Below are 21,128 nucleotides of genomic sequence, written 5' to 3' on the forward strand. Positions count from 1 at the left end.
TGTTATTAAATTGTGTGATGTAGTATTAAATTCACTGTCATGACGTTGCACCCTATTTACTCATGCCTTACTTTTGGATGAGGGTCACAGCCATGGTGAGCTGAATCCTATCCCATCTGGCTTTGGGAAAGGGATGGGCTCCACTATTATAGACTGTTGCCAGTTGGTTACAGATCACCCATTGGTAACTTATGTGGGAAGTGGCTAGAGTAAACCCATACAATGTTGTTCCAGAACCCAAGAACTATGAGGCAGACTTAACACTCTGGTACTCTGCATGATTTTGCATTGTTTATTTTACATACAGAATAGGATTATAGTATGGATCCACCTCCAAGACCAATAAAGTAATCTTTCATGCTGGGAAATAACATAACGGTGTGCTTTTTTTCTTTTCTTTTTTTTAACAGTTAATAGCGCCCCTGGTGGCGTTGTATTTAAAATAAAGGAAAATAACAAATTATATTTTTACAAACAAAAACTTTATTTGTTATTATTTGACTCAAAATGTTAATTTTTGTCACATCGTCACAGTTTGAAATCAATTCAATCGATAATAGCTTTCTAAGTTTATCCATCTATCCGTTGAGCTCTAAAACGTTCTTTCTCAAAATCAACGCAAACACAAAAAACACAACTGTTGTTTACTTGTTAGACACCAAGTGATCAGTTGAAAAAAAATCCTTGGACTGCACGTGGATTAAAAAAAAAGAAGAAGAAAAAGTAATTTACGGAGGAGTGGGACCAACGTCGCAGATAGATGACGCCACAGCAATGGGTCCTTCATGAATCGCGTCTCACTCCATGTGAGTTTATCAACAGCATGATGGCAGCATACATTTAAACGAAAGCTTCGACTTTGTGGATTTTTAGCAAGCGTGTTAGCAATACAGCGTAACACGGGATTTATTATACTTGCATCTAAAGGTTGCTTGTTTTTTATTGTTTCACTTAGACATTTGTTGAGACATTCTGTGCTACAATTTGCTGAATGAATGAACTATTATGTTGGCGCTTGCTTGTTATGATGCGGACATCATTTGCATCCCAATGCTGTGCTAAAATAATCTTAAATTACATTTGAACACTTCCTAAGTAATTTACCTTTTTTTTAATATTATCTATGCTTACGTAGCATGACGTTCTTTGAGAGAAAAAAAAGGCGGTGGATATTTTGCCGTGACCGGCTAAACATTCACTGGCGCAGAATTTGTACTTATAGTTCTTGCGCAATTCACGGCAAAATAGCGCTAAGTGGCGAGTTGCCAGTCACTGCAAAATATCCACTTCGTTTAAAAAATGAATCATGTTTGACAGCTTTCACTTCATTTGATTTTAGAGAGCAATGTTTATATGTTAGGCTATTTGTGCCTCTTTAACATATAAGCAAAATGAGTGATTCCTCCGCATTGTTTCCCCAGTAAAACAATGGCAACTGTCCGCAAGAAGGTTGACAACCGCATTCGTGTCCAGATTGAGAATGGAGTCGCCCTGCAGCATCGCACCATGTTTGTTGTGGTGGGAGATCGTGGACGAGATCAGGTATTGTCCTGATTATTTTAATGGATTTGGGCTAGTTGTCATTCAGAAAAAATAATGTATTTGGGTTTATGATCCAGGTGGTGATTCTGCATCACATGCTATCCAAAGCAAGTGTCCGAGCACGACCGTCTGTTCTGTGGTGCTACAAAAAAGAACTTGGCTTCAGCAGGTGACCACACACGTCCTCCTTTCTCTTATTCCCTACTTGTTTGTTGTTGTTGTTTTTTTGACTGTGCGTGTGTCCAAGCAGCAACCGCAAGAAACGTATGAAGCAGCTGCAGAAGAAAATAAAAACGGGCACATTGAACCTGAATCAGGATGACCCTTTTGAGCTTTTTGTTGCTGCCACTAACATTCGCTACTGTTACTACAATGAGACCCACAAGATACTGGGAAACACTTTTGGCATGTGTGTCCTACAGGTGAGTCCGTCAGTGCTTACAAACATTTTCCATATCCAGCATTGCCCTAATGAAAGTGGAGAAGAGATGATTAGATTTTTTTGTTGGCCTTCTTGCACAGGATTTTGAAGCCCTCACTCCCAACCTGCTCGCCAGAACCGTTGAGACAATTGAAGGCGGTGGTATTGTAGTCATACTGTTACGGACGGTGAACTCCCTCAAGCAGCTCTACACAATGACCATGGTATGTATGGAAGTATTTTGGCTTCGCCACATAAAATGGGTTTACAATGCAGGTCCAAGTTTTGCAACTTGAGAACAATAACATTGAATCGTCTCCCTTCACCTAAGCAAATCCAGCCATAATGCTTTCTTAGTCACATGACCCAACAATTATTGTGAACTTTTCTTCCAGGACGTGCATGCTCGTTACAGAACGGAGGCTCATCAGGACGTGGTTGGAAGATTCAATGAGAGGTCAATTCTGTTCACATTCAGGACGTTTTACAACAATTACTAAGTGTCCCTTTTTGTTTTTTTCCGTAGGTTCATCCTGTCCCTCGCCTCCTGCAGAAACTGTGTCGTCATCGACGACCAACTCAACATCCTGCCCATCTCCAGCCACATGGCCAACATCAAGCCCGTTCCGCCAAAGACGCAGGTGCCCGTGCAGAAAAAAAACGTCGCCTGCTTGTTTCGTTCAATGCTGTGAAACTCATCATCCCCCCCCGCCCCCCCCCCCCACCCCTCCCCACCCCCGCTTCTGCCGCAGGAGGATGGGCCGTCTCCAAAAGAGCAGGAGCTGAAGGACCTCAAGGAGTCTCTCCAGGATACTCAGCCAGTGGGCGTGTTGGTGGATAACTGCCGAACCATGGATCAGGTGAAAATCCATTTGATTTGAGTTTCTTGAAGTTGGTTTAGGATTTTTTTTTTTTTTAATTATAGGTCATTTTTCTATTGTTTTGACTTTTGACGTGTGTTTTTCGCTAGGCCAAAGCCGTGCTCAAGTTCATCGAAGCTATCTCCGAGAAGACCCTGAGAAGCACCGTGGCTCTGACCGCTGCTCGCGGCCGAGGCAAATCCGCCGCCATGGGGCTGGCTGTCGCCGGAGCTGTGGCTTTTGGGTAAGGAATAAACCAACAGAGCATGAAAAGCGGCCAAATGGATCACATGGAATGTGTCTCGTTGAAAGTGCTGCTCTAAAAAGTTCTAATGGTGTTCTGATGTCGTTTCCAGCTACTCCAACATCTTTGTAACCTCCCCAAACCCTGACAATCTGCACACCATGTTTGAGTTCATCTTTAAAGGCTTTGATGCGCTTCAGTATCAGGTAATCAATGGGAACATTATAAAGCATTTCAAGTCATTATATGGATTTTGCAAGCAAAAAAAAAAAGGGCATTAAAACATTAAATACGATATTCAGAGGCTGAGAGGCATCCAACATTTGAAATACAATTGATGTAAAAAGATTGTTGTTCATGCTTTATTTTACAAACATTGTGTTAAGGAGTCACTATAACTAAATGTGGTAAAATTAGAGCTGCCAAACGATTACAATTTTTTATCAGATTAATCACATCTCATAATTTTGATTAATCACAATTAATCGCTTAATAAAAAATCATTTTTTATCTACATTTTCCTCCCGCCAAATTTGAAGAGCACCGGTTATGTGTTCATTCTTTTGACATTTAATGCTATGAGGACGTCTTCAACATTTTTTGATCCACTGCAAACGCTCGTCCTCCTCTTTTTCTAATCAGTTAATTACATGCCGAATTTAAAATGGGAAAAAATGACCCCGATATTTTGACATGAACAAATATTCTAAACGTGATACGCAAACATTCATTAAAAATTATGTTTATTGCTCAAACACAACCTGTGCTACCTTAAACGTAGCCATCCGCTGTCACGCTAAAGGATAATCTATGGTTAAAATTACAAGTGCGATTAATCTACGTTAATTCATGATTAATGCGATAATTTTTTGGGATTAAATAATCAGTTAACGCTTTAACTTTGACAACACTAGTTAAAATATATTCATTTGTGGCGACTGGTGACTACTTGTAATTTGTTCCAAATATCAATTGCTCTCAATCTGAAAATAAAAAAGTACTGTTCCTATCACCAGCATCCAACATGAAACACCAACGCCACCTTGTGGCAATTTTTATTTTTACCTCAACACAAATGCATGACTCAATATTTTACGCTCCTTTTGACTATTTAGTATATCTTTTTAACTTCAAATAACTATAAAATACTTATCACAAAATGACCTTATCAATGGTTGAAACATTTATATTTGGTAACCATACTGTATGTATCCACTTTTATGTTAATTAACAAGAGTATGAAAAACTTTATTGTATATTTAGAACAGATATAATGTGAGATTAATTTGCGATTAAACGCTATGGAAGTCACGCTGTTAATTTTATGATTAAAAATTGTAATCAACTGACAGCCCCAATATGTAGATATACATTTGTGTGTGTGTGCGTGGCATATACAGTACGACGTAATGAAATTAGACTTGCTGATACCGGCAGAAACCCTGGCTAATGTTTATCGCCGTGGGCCTCGCGTCCTCTTTGTCTCGCGCAGGAGCATCTGGACTATGAGATCATCCAGTCGCTGAATCCAGAGTTCAACAAAGCGGTCGTGAGAGTCAACGTCTTTAAAGAGCACAGGCAGACTATTCAGGTAAACACACTTTTTTTTCCCCCTGTGGGTTTTCTGTGCGCACGTACGCAAACCTCCTTTTCTGCAGTATATCCATCCAGGTGATGCGGTCAAACTCGGCCAGGCTGAACTTTTGGTGATTGATGAGGCGGCAGCCATCCCCTTACCTCTAGTCAAGAACCTGCTGGGACCGTATCTGGTTTTCATGGCCTCCACCATCAATGGGTCGGTACATTTCCACTGATATCGGGTACATGTACCGTGTACAGCCAATATAAAAAGTTGACACACCCCTGTTTAAATGCCAGGTTTGTGTGACGGAAAGGGAAAAAAAAAAACTTTTTCCACCATCACTATCACTTTTAACCAGTACAACCCAACTATTTTTTGTTTTTTAAGTTTTTATGAGGAAAAGTGAAAAGAAACAACTGAGATAATATGGAGAAATTGTGCACTTCTTCTTATAACTGGGCTGTGTTCAGAATTAGCCAGTCAATGTTAAACACAGTTAAAGTTCATGTTAAATGGAAGTCCGTTTACATCGCCACAATTTAAAGTGAATTATTGGAGTTTTCACAGTAAATAAGATGACTCGAATACGAATTTGTAAAATATTACCCTGGATGTCGTAAAGTTTAGGAATGCGGTGATGTGGGAACGGTTTGAAGAGATAAAAATAAAATTACAAAAATCTTAATTTTGGGCTTTCATTTTAAAATACATTTTTGGGTATGCAAAGCACTGAACATTGTAAGTCGGAAGGGTTTTAATCGGTCAAAGAATGAAGAAATTAGAGAAGAAGAAAAAAATCTTAATTATTGGCTTTTATTTAGAATTTTTTTTCATAAAGAAATTAGAGATAGAGAAAAATCCCTCACAAATCTACATTTTGTCTTGTATTTTGACATTTCAAAAAGAAAACAAAAGATTACGAAAGGCCTACTAGAACAACCTGAACTTTATTGGGGATTATAGAGGTTGAAATGATGGCAGGTCTCATTTAACCTGAGTTTGAATGTGATTGGTTATTATGAACAGTCACATCCAGTTATGAGGGTGTACAGACTTGTGCAACCAGATAATTTCATTTATTTTTACATCCTGTCAGATTTTTTGGTGTGTTTGTGAGTTTTAGTTTGTCACATTAACTCATTCACTGCCATTGAAAATTCATGTGAACTATTTCTATAAGTTTAAATTTTTTTAATTTAATTGAATTTTTTATGAAAACCTTTATTTTTTATTGTACATCAATAACAGATATAAAATTATCATGCAATTAATTACGATTAAACACCCCTTATTTTTAATATATATTTTTTAAATTAGGCCAGTGAGGCGATTACATTTTTTTAAATCGTAATTAATCACATGACTTCACTAGTTAACTCACGATCAATCACAAGTTTTATATCTGCTCTAAATTTACAAAAAAAATTTCCTAGGTTTTCATACTCTTGTTTGCAAAAGTGGATTTTCTATAAACTAATAGAAATAGTTCAAATGAATTTTTGACGTCTATAGCCGTCAATGGCAGTGAATGAGTTAATGGCGGGAAAAACATAAAGGATTTTCTTTTCTTTTTTTAAAATATCACTTAAACCTCAGGGAAAATTTGGGATGGGGTGTGTAGACTTTTCATAGCCACTGTATCCATGGTACCTCCAATACAAGAGACGCATTAAACATTCTATGCTGGCACTTTATTACACTACAATAACTTTATTGTGAAATGACGACCTCTCGGCCAATCTCTTTTGTGCTTCCATATGTTGAGCTGATCCCATTTGCCTGTGCGCAGCTACGAAGGCACCGGCCGCTCGCTCTCCCTCAAACTGATCCAGCAGCTGAGGCAGCAGAGCGCCGACAGCCAGCAGAACATGTCGGCCGAGAACAGGAGCACCGCCACGGCCAGGCTCGCGGCGGGTATGTACTGCAGCATTTAGGATAGCGTAGCCCTCGTAGCCTCTGACTGGTCTGCTCCAACCGCGCAGCTCGCACGCTCCACGAGGTCAGCTTGCACCAGTCCATTCGGTACGCGGCGGGCGACGCGGTGGAGAAGTGGCTCAATGAGTTGCTCTGCCTGGACTGCCTGAACATTCCTCGACTCATCTCCGGTTGTCCTCTTCCACAAACCTGCGACCTGTATCCTTTTTTGGACGAAGTTAGGGTTGCTAATGCGCATGGTTCAATAAGCGCCCGACCTGAGGGAATGATGTCATGAGCGTTCTAAACTTAACAACCTTGCGTTGAGATATTACGTGAACAGAGACACACTGTTTTGCTACCACAAGGCGTCGGAGGCCTTCCTGCAGAGGCTGATGGCTCTCTATGTGGCGTCCCACTACAAGGTGAGACCCTAATCCTGCTGTGAGGTGGGTCTCTCGGGAAACAGCAATAATATTCCCGGGTCAATTTGACCCAGTTATAGATATATGAAAATGTTACAGTTATATATAAAAATGCATCAACATTATTAACTGCTTTTATTTGAAATATTTCAAATCATGAAATACTACTATTTGTAGTTCTTTAACTTTGAAATGGGTCAGTTTGACCCGGGCTATGTTTATTGTTCCAACAGCACCCTGATAAAGAATTACAGTATGGCTCATGGTTAACAGTTTTCAATGCAAATTTGTCGTTTTAATTGTCTGTTGATAAAGTTTTCTTGCAAAAAAAGTACTAATATTAAACTGGGTCAGTTTGACCCGGGTTAAACTTTAAGGCTCTAAAACCCCTCACCACACAGTTTATGCACTTTCCTCATCAAGGCATTTACATTTTCTCACATTTCTCTCTTGTTTAAACATTCTCAATGTTCAAACCTTCATAAATTTGATAAAATAGGTACATTACTGTAAATAAATGCATTCAAAGAATCAGAATTGCACAAAAATAAATCTGCGAGACCGCGAAAAGTGAACCGCGTTATAGAGAGGGGACGCTGTATCGTGTACTCATGATTAACACTTTTCAATGCAAATTTTAATTGTCTGTTGATAAAGTTTCATTGCAAAAAAGTACTCATTTTAAACTGGGTCAGTTTGACCCGAGCTATGTTTAATGTTCCAAAAGCATTCCGATAAACATTTAACATTTAATAAAAAATTGGTCAAAGGGAACAATTTTAATTGTCTGTCAATGAGATGTTTCATAGCAAAAAAAACTAAATTATTATTATACTACGGGTCAATTTGACCCGGAATTTTTAACATTCCAAAACCAACACAATAAACATTTTTATAACTTATTAGTAACAGTTTACATATACCAGTACGTTGAAATTAACAATTTCTTATAGTCTGTTAATGGGAATGTTGGGTCACTTTCACCTGTTATGTGCTTAGCTCATTCACTCCCAGCCATTTTCACTGAAGCAACCCCCTTCGCTCCCGGCTGTTTTACTGGATTTTGACAGATTTTGCAAGGCTAACAGAATATTGTGTTCTATTGCTATAAAAGCTTGGAGCCTACGAAAAGAAAGATTCTTTCATCAGGAAAAAAAAAGTATCTTTCTATCTGTTTCTGTTTTGCAGAAATTAGTATTAGAATATAGCTAAGTTGAATCAATATTCACAAATCTATGTGAGTTAATGAGCTTTTTGTCAACATGGCCCTGGTTGTTCTCTTTTGCTCTGCTACCACTTGCTGCCCATTTGTGTAATAACTACCATTTCTTCAGCCGTTCTTTGCAGTTGAGAAGCTGCATCAAAGCCTTCTGTATTCTCCAGCATTAAAAAAAAAATAAAACACAAAAACGTATAAATACGTCTTTGGGACACTTACATCATTTAAGATTAGTTAATGTTTCTTGCAAATATCTCAACAATTTTTTTTATAGAATGTAGGTGCCATTTGCTCTTTAAATTGAAAGTGGGTCATTCTGACCCTCAACATAACAGGATTAAGGTGCTTGTCTGCGCTTTCATTTCTTCTTCTGCTCACCCGCCGACTCCTTGCGCTCCCCTTCCAGAATTCGCCCAACGACTTGCAGATGCTGTCGGACGCGCCGGCCCATCACCTCTTCTGCCTTCTGCCGCCCGTCCCCCCCACGCAGAACTCGCTGCCCGAGGTCCTCGCTGTGGTGCAGGTAGTAGACAGCGGCATGTTTTGTGCGCAATGTTCGGCGTAAACGATTGCATGACCGCCATGAGGCGCGGCAGACAAAAGGCCGTGTTGACGGCATTGTGTTATTACAGTCTTCGGTTTAAAATAGTGAGCAATTATTATTATTATTATTTTTTTTTTTTTTTTTTTTTTTTTTTGCAACATCGTACAAGTATGTCGTCACTGGATTTCATTTTCCTGTGACTTATTTTCTGGGAATGTACAGGTGTGTCTGGAAGGCGAAATATCCCGACAGTCTATCCTCAACAGCCTCTCGAGAGGGAAGAAAGCCTCAGGTGACCTCATTCCATGGACCGTGTCTGAACAGGTGCTCCGAAACGGGATCATAAAATTGTCTTCTTTTTTTTCTTTTTTTTCTTTTTTTTTTATTGGCCTCATTGATCCTTTTGCCTACAGTTCCAAGATCCGGAGTTTGGCAGCCTGTCTGGAGGCAGAGTGGTGCGAATAGCTGTAAATCCGGACTATCAAGGAGTAAGAGGACACATAATTGTCACTCTCCGGTCTCCTCCCCTTGCATTGTCCTACTTGCATAGCAAAGAAGACATTCTTGCTGCATTGTGCTTCCAAAAGTGCACGTTATAAGCCGAGGTCCTTGTTTGCCCAACAGATGGGCTACGGCTCGCGAGTGCTGCAGCTGCTGCAGATGTACTACGAGGGCAAATTCCCCACCATGGATGAGAGCGCAGCGCCCCAGCACAGTGAAATCACGACCGTCAGCAGTGAGGTATGGATTCACATCAAAGTCGTGGCAACATTTCAAATTGGAAACTTTTCATGGAAATTCAACCAAACGAACTCGTACACTAAAAACAGTCGAGTCAAAAATGACCCAGGTTGGGTGAAAAAGGGGGTTGGGATACTCATTTAACCCCCAAAAGTTGGGTCAAATGAATAACCTACAAAACGACCCCCAAAATTGGGTTTATTCATTTGATACACGCGATGGTCACTCGGCCCATTTTTGACCCAATTTGGGTTATTTTTGACTGCTCTATGAGTGTGTTTGCTTTGTCACAATTTTCTGCTGAATATCAGGCCCGTTGTGGTTATTGCACCGCATCCACCAAGATCTTGTTGATTTTGAATGTTGCACCATGCAAATGTCATATCAATCGCAACATGATTGCTTTTGAAGGATTCTACACTCTAAAAACAGTTAGGACAAAGATAACCCAAAATGGGACTGACCTAACTTTTTGGGTTATTTATGTAACCCAGTGTCTTCTTCTTTTCTAAAAAAAAGAAATATTTAAAAAAAATCCTAAAAAATAAAAACGTTTTTGGGTTTGAGAAGTGGGGGTTGCTTGGGCAAAGCAACAAAAAAAAATTTTTTTGGGGGGGGGGGGGGTGTTTTGTGAGTTATTAGTTAGACCAAACCAACATTTTGGGTTAACTCAGTGCTTCTCAATTATATATATTTTTTTTACTATTATTGTTATTTTTAAAAGAAATGGGTCAAAAAGAAACTAACCCAACTTTTTGGATTATTCATTTGACCGAACGTTTTGGGCTCGTTTGAACCAAAACGTTGGGTCAAATGAATAAGCCACGAAACAATCCAATTATTGGGCTATTTTGCACAAAATGACCTTTTTTTGGGTGGGGGTTTTGTGGGTTTTGTAATGTGACGACGCACAAACGTCTGGGATGTGATCTCAGGCCGTGACGCTCCTGGAGGAGGTGGTGACGCCTCGCAAGGAGCTGCCGCCGCTGCTGCTGAAGCTGAGCGAGAGGCGAGCGGAGCGACTGGACTATTTGGGGACCTCCTACGGCCTCACGGCGCCGCTGCTCAAGTGAGGACACGTCGGTGTGGATGAAGCACAGCAATGGATGTTCTTAGGTGGAAAATTTGGTTTTCTTCTTTCTTTCTCTTTTCTTTTCAAATGGGCAGATTCTGGAAGAAAGCAGGTTATACTCCGGTCTACTTGAGACAAACGCCTGTAAGTATGGAAGAATATTGTAGTCTGAATTTATTTGACCAACCGCAGTCAAATAGAAAATAAAAATGAGAATGGTACAAGAAAAATACCTAATAATACAACGTACGTATAAAGTTGGAGTTTTTGGAGGGGGAAAAAACACTTTCCAATAATGATTTTGAAATATTTTTATATTTAAAAAAAAAAAAGTGAGATTTTTTTTTTTTTAAGAAAAAAGTCAGGTAAGGTTCTAATATGATTGTCGTTTCTATGGTGGAAAATGCTATGAGAATGTTTTTGCTTTTTTTTTTTTTAAGAAAAACTAATGCAAAAACACTTTTTCGACTACTATGAAAAATATTTTTTTTCAAGAAAAGGGCAGAATAACAGTCTTAAAAAAATTTAATATGAGAATTGAGAATGAAATTACATATACTGTACTTTGCATGTAGTCAGTTAAGGTTGTAATATTATGATAGTCATTTTCAGATTTTTTTTTTTGCATAGAAAACTTTAACACAATTAAAATACAATTTTCAAGCACTGAAAATAAACTATGTAGGGCAGATTACGTTTTTTTCTAAAAGAAAAACAATTGAATATGAGAATAAAATTACATATATTTATTATATTCTGATATACTTTTTTTAGAAGAAGAAGCGTAAGTCAGGTAAGGTTAAAAATAATATTATGCTAAAGATACAGTATTTCTTTTGAGGAGGAGGTTAGGTTATGAGAATTATTTCTCTTTTTTTAGAAATACTTAAAACATACTCATTAAAATTACTTTAGAACACAATGAAAGTAAACTAATTTTTTCAAGAAAAGACAAAATATTATAGTTTTTTTTAATGATTGAATATGAGAATAAAATTACATTTACATTGCGACTATTCATATTTTTATATATATGTTTTAGAATAAAATAGTAATTGTATTAACTGAATGAATAAAAAAAAAGTAATTTTATTGACCGAAATAATGTTGTTTTTTAGAATAAAATAGTAGTTTTATTGACCGAAAGAACGTTTCTTTTTTTTTTTATTGACCGAATGATTTTAAAATAAATAAATAGTAATTTTATTGACCGAAAGAAAGTTGTTGTTTTTTTTAAAGAAAATAGTAGTTTTATTGACTGAATGCATTTCTTTGTTTTTATAAAATAGTAATTTTATTGACCGATTTTTAGTTTTTTTTTTTTGTTTTTTTTTTGTTTTTTAAAGAATGACATAGTGTGTGAAGCCAGGCAGCGTCCATTTAGTTTGCTTTTGCGTTGATCCACATTTGTGCTTTGTCAGAGCGACCTGACAGGCGAGCACTCGTGCGTGATGGTGAAGGAGCTGAACAACGAGGAGCAGCAGAGCCAATGGTTGTCTGCGTTCTGGAAAGGTCAACGTCCACGCCGCTTCTCTCATCTTCATCTTCATCTTCATCTTCATCTCATTTCACATCCCCGCTGAGCCTCCTGTCGCGCGCGCGCTTCAGATTTCCGCAGGCGCTTCCTGTCCCTGCTCTCCTACCAGTTCAGCAGCTTCACCCCGAGTCTGGCCCTCAGCATCCTGCAGAACAAGAGCGCCAAGGAGGCCGCGAGCGGTACGTGGACACGGGAGCGCTCTTCGGCCCCCGTTTCGTAGCCGAGCTCACCCGTCGTCTCCGCCTCCCGCCCCGCAGTTATGAGCGCCTCGGAGCTGGCGGTCAACTTCAGCCCGTACGACCTCAAGCGTCTGGAGCTGTACTCGCGCAGCATGGTGGACTACCACCTCATCATGGACCTCGTCCCGACCGTGGCGCGCTTGTTCTTCCTCAGGCAACTGGGGGACGTCTCTCTGTCAGCGGCGCAGTGTGTAAGTCGCCATCGCTTTTCATCGATTTGCCCTTTTTCTCTTTCTGTCTTCTAATTAGGAAAGTGTTTTGCAGGCAATGCTGTTGGGCATCGGACTGCAACACAAATCGGTGGAGCAGCTGGAGAAGGAGGTGGACCTCCCGAGCTCGCAGCTCATGGGCCTCTTCAACCGCCTCGTGCGAAAATTTGTGCAAGTATGTCCGCGCCAGTCACGATTCATCAGACGGGCGATTTCATAGGCTCTTGTGAAATAGGCCAAAATTGGCTTTTTAATTTTTTTTTTTTTTTTTTTACATATTATACAACATAAGGCAAAGATATGATAAATATGACATTCAACCCCCCAAATGGCAGATTTTTCTTTCTGTTGTAAAGCTAAACAAATACTAAAACAGTCAAACATAATTCATGTCTTCATTATTGTAAGCGTTAAAGGACCAAAAAATAAGTTATTTTGTTCATTATATATATATATTTTTTTTTAATCGGTTATGAGAATTGTATTCTGGCAAATATTGGAATTGTCATCGGCCTAAATTTTTTTTACATTTTGGTCAGGCACTAGCCGATACAGTATGATATTCAAGAAGTATAAAACTTAAATTTTAATCTTGTGAAGAATAACATTTATTTCAGTCAATTAATTCAAAAAGTGTATTTTTTTTATGTTATATAAATTTAGTACACAGTGAAATATTTCTTATTTTTATAATTTTGCTTAAAGGTTACAGCTAACAAAAAACGTTTTACCTGTCTCAGTAAATTAGAATATTATATAAGAAACAATAAAAAATTATTTTTAATAAATATATATATTTTTTAAGTATGAACTTTAGTAAAAAATTGTCAATGTAGCTTACTCCGGCTTTATTCTATAACATTGTTGAAGAGTAACTGATTATATGTAACGAGATTATGTAATTGAATTACATAGTTTATGTAATTGTTGACAAGTCCATCCATTAAAGAGAGAAAATGCGTAAGTTGCAGTTGCTTGTGCAAAATTCTGTTCGAATTTTAATTACATTTGAAAAATTAGCCTCAAAAGCTTTCATAGCACTTCTTGCTTCTAAATCCGACGCTTGTGATTGGCTCTCTCTGATATGGCATTCGGTCGTATACCGGTAGTTTCAAACATGATACATTTTTTCATGCAATCTATTAGTTTGCCTGAGATTTTTAAACATAAACAAAAGAAAAGTTTGTCTTGAGCAATTAGGTCGACGATTGTGTTATGCTTGAATGTTGGCGCTTCAAGATCCTCTCCGGTGCACGTCGTACGTTGTAGATTTTTACCAGCATCCAAGAAAAGGCCATCGAAGCAGAGATGGCAACGACCAAAGACGTCACCATGGAGCCGACTGTCCGAAGCCTTCAAGATGATCTGGTATGGCCGTGCTCGCAAAGTCACACTAACATATTTAGGGGCTTCTCTGTTTACCGGGGAGCGACTTGGAACGTGCGGTCGATCGCTGAATTCATAATTACCCCCAAATTAACATTTTAGGGATTTACTTCGAATTTCCAAATTTCTTGACCAGTTAAAACAGTTTCAACTTTTCCTATTTTTGTTTTCAAAATAAAAGTCTTAACAGATTCAAACCTTTTCCAACTATTCCAATTTAAAAAAAAAAAAGATTTAAAAAAAAATTATATATATTTTTTAAAAGCACAATTAAAATTTCTGTAATTTCCACATTTCTTGACAGATTCAAACCGTTCCAGTGATTCTATTGTTTCCCCCCCAGTATTTCAAATTAAAAGTCCAGAGTAAAATTTGGAGGGTTTTGCCTCTAATTTTCACATTTCTTGACTGATTCAAACCATCCCAACTATTCCAAATACTTAAAAAATAAAAATACCCCCCCAGTATTATTTTTTTTATTTCCAGTTTTTGACCCATTCAAACTGTTGTAACTTTAAGCTGTTCAAATAATTACTATTCCATTATTATTATTAAAATTTCAAAATACTAAAGTTAAAATTTTGGTTAAACCTCTAATTTCCACACTTTTTGACCAATTCAAACGGTTCCAACTTTAAACTGTTCTTTTTTTCTTTTTTTCCCCAAATAAAAATACTGTGGGGACAAAATTCACACTCCCATTCACACCTGAGGACAAATTAGAGCAAGTGTTCAAGGGGCATATTTGATTTTCAAAAGGACAGATGAGCATTAGGTAAAAAAAAAAAAAATACTCTCAATTTATTATCCTTATTAATTTAAATAAAATGTATCAATTATTTAAAATATTTTAAAAAATATATAAAAAAATCATTCTGCGACAGTTCTTCACAACAAGTCACTTATTTTATATTTCATGTTCTAAATGAATGGCGCGAGAACCAAAAGTGAAGATGGTTTCCTCTTTGGTCAGGATGAGGCTGCAAAGGAGTTTGAGGAGAAACACAAGCAGGATAAAGAGAAGGTGAAGGAGCTTGACCTGGAAGAGTGAGTACGCCGCCGTCTCGGCACGTGCAAGAAACGACGAGCTCGATGATGTGATGCGATCCTTTTGCCGTCGCAGGTACAAGATCCGCGGCCATGACGAGGACTGGGACGAGGTTCTGAAGAACGCTGGGAACGCGGCGATGGTCAGCATTAAAAGGTGCCGTAAGGAAGGACCGACGCGCTTCTCGACAAGGGTTGCATTTGCGCAGCCTGGCTTAAGTGACACAATTCCAATAGGACTATTGAATATTTTTCAAATAGATCACCCTATCGAATAATAATCTGCCCTCCATTTTTGGGGGTTAATCCACTAATGTTGAACTACTCATTAACTCATTCACTTTTCTTTTTTCTTTAAATTATTTTAGTTAAATATTTTTGTTTTTAATCTTTCTTTTTTTTTTTTTAAAGAAAAATAAATTATTAAAAAATAGGGGCGTCAGGCGATTATTTAAAAAAAAATCATAATTAATCACATGACTTTACTAGTTAACTCACAATTAACTCATTCACTGCCATTGACGTAAAAATTTTTATTTGAACTATTTTTATTGGTTTAACTTTTTTTCAAAAATTGGTTTAACAAAAAATTATTGCGTGACGCCCCTAATTTTTAAGCATCTTTTCTTTCTTTTTTTTTATCGCGTCAGTAATTAATTGCATGACTTCAATAGTTAACTCACGATTAATCACAAATTTTATATCTGTTCTAAACGTACAATAATTTTTTTCTAGGTTTTCATACTCTTGTTAACAAAAGTGGGATTTTTTTAAACAGAAATAGTTCAAATGAATTTATAACGTTTATAGCCGTCAATGGCAATGAATGAGTTAATCACAAATTTTATATCTGTTCTAAATGTACAATAAAAAAAATTCTAGGTTTTCATACTCTTGTTAACAAAAATGGGGGGGAAATTTTTAACTAATAGAAATAGTTCAAAATAAGTTTTGACATCTATAGCCGTCAATGGCAGTGAATGAGTTTTAAACACCAACAAAATTAACCTATGCTAAACTGAGGCACTACATTGTAAATTGGCACTTGAACATGCCGTGGAAATGCAGCCTAATACATGTTGGTGCTTTTCAATCCTTTCCCACCAGTGACAAGAAGAGGAAACTGGACGCAGGAAATGATGCGTCAAGCAATGGAGGTCTTCAGCTTGGCAAGCAAAAGAACAACAACATGCAGCGCGGAAAGTTCAAGAAAGACAAACCGGGCAAATTTGGAAAGAAGGCGTTCAAGTGAAGTTGAGACGTTAAAAGGACGGGATATTTGTGGGGGGGTTTTGGGATGCAAGAAATGGACACGAGCGTTGACTTTTTTTTTTTAATCAATTTGTGTGCCAAATATATATATACTTACAAATATATAGGCATGTCTTATCATCTATTGTTTAAAATTGCGCAAGAGTGTCAATCACAACAATGTCAAGTGTTTTTCACTTTTTGTAATGTTACAACTGCTACAAAAGATTTAGTTGTAAAACGTTAAGTCGTTTTCCCTTTTCCATAAAGTGAGGTAAGCGGTTGGCCGGCGCGGGGCCGAAGCTGTCATTTGAGCACGTGAGGCTGCAATTGAGTCCACTTGTGCTTGAGCTGACGCTTGATGGCGTCCGCCGCGAAGATGCAGTCGATGGCCTGCCGGGAGAGCGACCACACGGCCTCGCGACTCAGACCGAACGTGGACGCCGCCAGCTGGTATTCCTGAGACAAGTCCGTACTGAACACGCCCTTGTCGTCAGTCTGCCGGAGGACAAAAAAAATCATTATTTACAATGCTCAAATACACAGTTTCGCCTTTCTCCAAGCCGCGTGCCTGCACTCGGGGCCAACAACGAGGCGCTCTAAAGCGAGCGCAAAACCCCGGTCCATACACTGGCTACTAAAGCTCATCGCTCTCCTGCCTTTCTCTGGATAAGCGCACACTCATGGCAGACAATGAGGCGCTCTGAAGTAGCCACATCAATTCACTTAAATGGATGCTGAATTTTCAGGGTGGAGGCATAACGAGCTAGCTAGCTAACTGCATAATGAAAAACGGTTTAATTGATGCTGTATTTCCATAACGGAGTAATACAAAGTTATTCTTTGTATGTAAACGACTCTATATCAAATTCAAGGTCAAGGTCATTGCAGCCGTCTGAAAGAGACTGAAACTTACACAAATGACGCTTGGGTGGCCCAGTTGGTACCAGTACTTGAAGTGATGCTTGGAGTAACATGGGACGGTTTGTCCTTTGACGTTTGATGTCAAGCAAAGCTCTAGCAGAACGACAAGTGAGCTATTAGTACATGGACAATCCGGCACACTAGTAGAATATATGGGGGGGGGGGGGGGGGGGGGGGAACTTCATTTGTACTAACTGGTCACCTTCGCCTTACCCAAAGGGATGTTATTCTTCACCACTTTGTCAACGAGACTCTGCGACCCGCCCACGTCAGGATGCAGGAAGGTGCCGTGACCGATCCGGTCGGGCGGCAGGTCGAGCAGAAGCTCCGATTCCTCCAGCTGAGACGGCACCTGCAACAATTTGTCATCACGCGTCAGTATGCTTCAGTAGATATTGTGCTAGCGCATAATTGAGACACTTGACTCATTGACGGCTAGAGACGTTCATTTGAACTATTTCTACTAGTTAAATTTTTTTCTCTCCACACAAAAAATATTGTACATTTAGAACAGATATTAAAAAATAATATATTAATACTATTGAAGTCATACAATTAATTACAATTAAAAAAAATTAATCACCTGACGTGATTTAAAAAAAGATTATTAAAAATTAAATTTTTTAAAAGTAATTAATCGCATGAACTCACGATTATTCGCAAATTTTATATATGTTCTAAATGTACAATAAAAAAATTCTAGGTTTTCATACTCTTGTTAACGAAAGTGGAAACATTTTTAAACTAATAGAAATAGTTCAAAGGAATTTTTGATGTCGATAGCCGTCAATGGCAGTGAATGAGTTAAAAAGTAGAAGTCAGCAGTTAGCAGAAAGTGACAAAATGGCCGCCCCCCTATATGGACCATAACGGATGCATTTTGCTGCTTTAACCACATCGTGTTTAGACCAGTGGTGCTGCATAGAACCTATTTTTTCAAAGAAAATGTTTGGATTGACTTCTCTGAAGCGGCGTTTACAGCTTGAATCAATTCCTCCAGTCTTACTTCGGAGAGGTGCAGTGCTAACTTGAGTCCGCTGTTCTTGGCTCGCTGTAAGGCAGGAAGCAGGTCTTCGCGTGTATGTGACACGATTAATGGCTCGCGTACCGTTGGGTCCCCACTGAGATCAAGTCCAACCACCAGCCCGTCGGCCGACAGCATGAACTCCTCGGCCAGCTTCACCGTTTCCATGGCAACCTCCGTCCCATTCCTGCGATCGATGGCTACTAGGAACCTGCAGGAGAAATATTGCCCACGGTAGCATCTTTCTTTGCTGGCGGATGTTCATCCTGTGCGCACCTGACATCAATGTCCACCTCCTCCTCTTGGCACTGCTGGATGGCTTTTATGACGGTGTCTACGTAGCTCTTTTTGGTCAACCCTGAAATATGACGACACATTAGTTAACAACTCTCAGGGACAGCGACATGAAATCCGTTTAACATCCCAGACCTGTTTTCTCCTCCTCTCTTGGCGTACTCCTAAGCTCTAAATATTTGACACCGTCAGCAGCAAATTCCTTGATTACATCTGTGGCCACCTAGAATGAAAAGATGTAACATTGCCATGGTGTTTGCGCAACACATTTGAAAAACCACATTATGATCACCATGAAGATGTCCTCCTCGGAGTCCACCAACTGATGAATGACCTTGAACACCTGAAAGCACCTGTAGGACGCCATGTCGTTAACAACCGCTAAATTCACGGCAGCGCACACAAGTGGTCTACGTACTCATTCAACGTTCTCCGCTGGCCCTTGTCAATGGCCGTCATGTGGTGGTCAATGTTAAGATGTGGCTTTCGCTTAATGAGCTTCTCCATTGTCTGGAAGCTCACCGAGCCGTTGAGGTGAGCGTGCAGCTCCTGGTGGGAGAATTAAACCCATTTGAATTCGTCCCACAAGCTTTCAAATGCCGGATAAAAAAATAAAAAAAAACTGGCCGATAAATTTGACTCACCACTTTTGGGAGCTCCCGATAAAAGACATCGTCGTTCTTGTCCATCGTCAAAATAAAAAAATAAAATAAAAATATCTGCCAGTATGTGAAGAGTTTAGTGTCGGCTGGCCTGTGTTTTCAGGACACATTTGGCCGTGACACACAATGAAGTGCAGCAAGCAAATAAGTTCCCAAGTCCCGAGAGAAAGGTTCCGCGCACACATTTGACAATTTCGAACATCCGGGCTTTCCCGATATTTCCGCAATGCAAAATCTTACTTTACACGACTGAAAACAAACGGCGTATTGTATTGCCTTTGCCTGTGACTATCATACAAATCAGGGAGATTGTTATTGTAGTCAAATTAAATTTTATCAAAGGAAATCAAAGTAATCCTCACAAATTGAATTACGATCCAAAGTTCAATGTTTTTCAATAGACGCAGAGGGTCATTTCACCGAGTACATTTTGACTCGTGACACAGCCATGTTATACAATTATAAGGGGGTTATTCATTTTAGTCGCATGACAATAAGTCTAAAATATAGAAATGATGTATCCATAAACCTGCATAACATGTAGGTTTATAAGAGACAGTTCATATTCAGATGACTCAAATATGAATCAGCATTTTTAACTTGAAAGGGGAGAAAAATACTTTTATTGGTGTGTCAGGGTGGAATCTGCTTTGTGCAGCATAGTTAAAGATACAACAATCAATTTGCAATAGTGCGTGTCCTTATTAGGGTCGCAAGGGAGCTGGAGGCTATGTAGGTAAGTAGGTAGGTAGGTAGGTAGGTAGGTAGGTTGATTAATTGATTGACTGACTGACTGATTGACTGATTCAGGGTCCAAATGCCAGCAGTGCTTGATGATGTCAGCATATCCATCAGGAGAAGCCATTCGTTATCCACGCTCCAATCGAGGCACAACATCTTTTGATTGCTACACAGTGGAAACAAACAAAAACATTAATACAAGCATGTTTTCAACACATGCATAAATACAACATTACAACTAAATTGGAATTATTTGATCAAATAAAACGTGACGTCCACTTGATTGGCAGCTTGTTAGTATCCTCAAGGGAAGACGACTCCTTCTTGGTCAAGACTTTGGCAATGACTTCCTTCGATAACAGAACATTACGGGCTGCAATGTCTCGGTGGACAAAGCTATTAGAGTCCAAATACACCATGGCATCGCAGACATGTCTGAAAAAAAGAACGATCAGCCAAACATTATACAAATAAAATAAATACAATTACAGTGGATTGAATATTTTGTTTTGTTGGCTAATTTTCTTCTTCAGTTCCAATATAATTTTCATACTGGTAAATTATACTCACATGAATAAGTACAAGTACCAGCACTTATTTTCTTTCACTCTGTAAAGTTCTGATAGAAACTGTCACCAGTTCTTTTATCGAACTTTAATGCTCACTATACTAATAACAACAACCGAAAAGAGTGCATATTCTCAGTTGAACGATTTACTTGATGCCAGAAAGATCAACAAAATAATTTGCCACCATCTAGTGATCGTCAGTGGAATCACACCCAAAATAAACCGGGGCTATAACAAACAGTTACACTGTACAAAAACAAAACTGCAAACATCACATTTTTTTTCTCTCAAAAGGACCACAGTCCCGTCACATTGCGCAAGTTACCGAGATGTGCGCTTGTGGTGTCAAGATAGTATCTTCAACCTGCTGGTGACCCAACACAGACGCTGAAGGCACAGGAAGCAGGAAGGAAGAGCAACCTAATAAAAAACAGAACAGAAAATACAAGATTACACCCACCTAAAAAAAAAGTAAAAAAAAAAAAATCCCGATGCTACAAAATGCTCTAAAATAAACATTTACTGTACCTGGTTGCGGGTCAAAGTGACACAAAGCAATAGCTGGTCATATAGCAACTAATAATAAGTCCGAAATCCCTCCAAATCTTGACAGACAGGAAAATGTCAACAAAACTGGTCGGGTGTGGAGCCTTTAACACATGCAAAACACACACTGGAGCT

At 38.8% G+C, this 21,128-nt stretch overlaps 2 protein-coding genes across 3 annotated transcripts; one reads left to right on the forward strand and one right to left on the reverse strand.

Moving 5' to 3' along the window:
- The first annotated feature begins 703 nt into the window (after nt 1–703).
- nat10 (N-acetyltransferase 10) lies at nt 704–16,480 on the forward strand. Of its 2 annotated transcripts, none has more exons than XM_086073044.1 (29): nt 704–806; nt 1,422–1,542; nt 1,620–1,711; nt 1,793–1,964; nt 2,065–2,187; nt 2,359–2,420; nt 2,490–2,604; nt 2,716–2,823; nt 2,934–3,067; nt 3,180–3,273; nt 4,560–4,658; nt 4,726–4,862; nt 6,439–6,563; nt 6,632–6,782; nt 6,892–6,988; nt 8,614–8,730; nt 8,974–9,075; nt 9,165–9,239; nt 9,376–9,492; nt 10,428–10,561; nt 10,660–10,708; nt 11,986–12,076; nt 12,173–12,280; nt 12,359–12,531; nt 12,605–12,724; nt 13,819–13,917; nt 14,909–14,982; nt 15,059–15,139; nt 16,090–16,480. In XM_086073044.1, the coding sequence occupies exons 2-29, from the start codon at nt 1,429–1,431 to the stop codon at nt 16,232–16,234; spliced, it is 3,108 nt and encodes a 1,035-aa protein (XP_085929170.1). In that variant the 5' UTR covers nt 704–806; nt 1,422–1,428; the 3' UTR covers nt 16,235–16,480. The 2 variants fall into 2 exon arrangements, with proteins under 2 accessions (XP_085929170.1, XP_085929169.1); XM_086073043.1 differs by having other exon boundaries at nt 795–927.
- On the reverse strand, nt 16,302–21,081 carry mapda (N6-Methyl-AMP deaminase). The gene is made up of 11 exons (XM_086073047.1): nt 20,976–21,081; nt 20,773–20,867; nt 19,120–20,313; nt 18,894–19,024; nt 18,768–18,828; nt 18,611–18,698; nt 18,458–18,539; nt 18,164–18,392; nt 17,371–17,509; nt 17,150–17,250; nt 16,302–16,731 (listed from the first exon to the last, which is right to left on the reverse strand). Exons 3-11 carry the CDS (start codon nt 19,162–19,164, stop codon nt 16,540–16,542), a joined length of 1,068 nt encoding a protein of 355 aa, XP_085929173.1. The 5' UTR covers nt 19,165–20,313; nt 20,773–20,867; nt 20,976–21,081; the 3' UTR covers nt 16,302–16,539.
- Nucleotides 21,082–21,128: the final 47 nt, after the last annotated feature.

Source organism: Leptonotus elevatus, chromosome 4 (genome assembly GCF_054856555.1).
Source record: "Leptonotus elevatus isolate MCC_2025b chromosome 4, RoL_Lele_1.0, whole genome shotgun sequence".
Classification (NCBI taxonomy): Eukaryota; Metazoa; Chordata; class Actinopteri; order Syngnathiformes; family Syngnathidae; genus Leptonotus; species Leptonotus elevatus.

Excerpts from the sequence above, each read along its gene's own strand:
- mapda (XM_086073047.1), bottom strand. The coding sequence starts at position 19,164 with ATGGACAAGAACGACGATGTCTTTTATCGGGAGCTCCCAAAAGTG. Across the intron at positions 18,829-18,893 it reads CAGCGGAGAACGTTGAATGA|GTGCTTTCAGGTGTTCAAGG; the intron begins GTACGTAGACCA and ends GGCGTCCTACAG. Across the intron at positions 17,510-18,163 it reads TAGCACTGCACCTCTCCGAA|GTGCCGTCTCAGCTGGAGGA; the intron begins GTAAGACTGGAG and ends AAATTGTTGCAG.
- nat10 (XM_086073044.1), top strand. The coding sequence starts at position 1,429 with ATGGCAACTGTCCGCAAGAAGGTTGACAACCGCATTCGTGTCCAGATT. Across the intron at positions 4,659-4,725 it reads AGCACAGGCAGACTATTCAG|TATATCCATCCAGGTGATGC; the intron begins GTAAACACACTT and ends CCTTTTCTGCAG. Across the intron at positions 14,983-15,058 it reads AAGGAGCTTGACCTGGAAGA|GTACAAGATCCGCGGCCATG; the intron begins GTGAGTACGCCG and ends TTGCCGTCGCAG.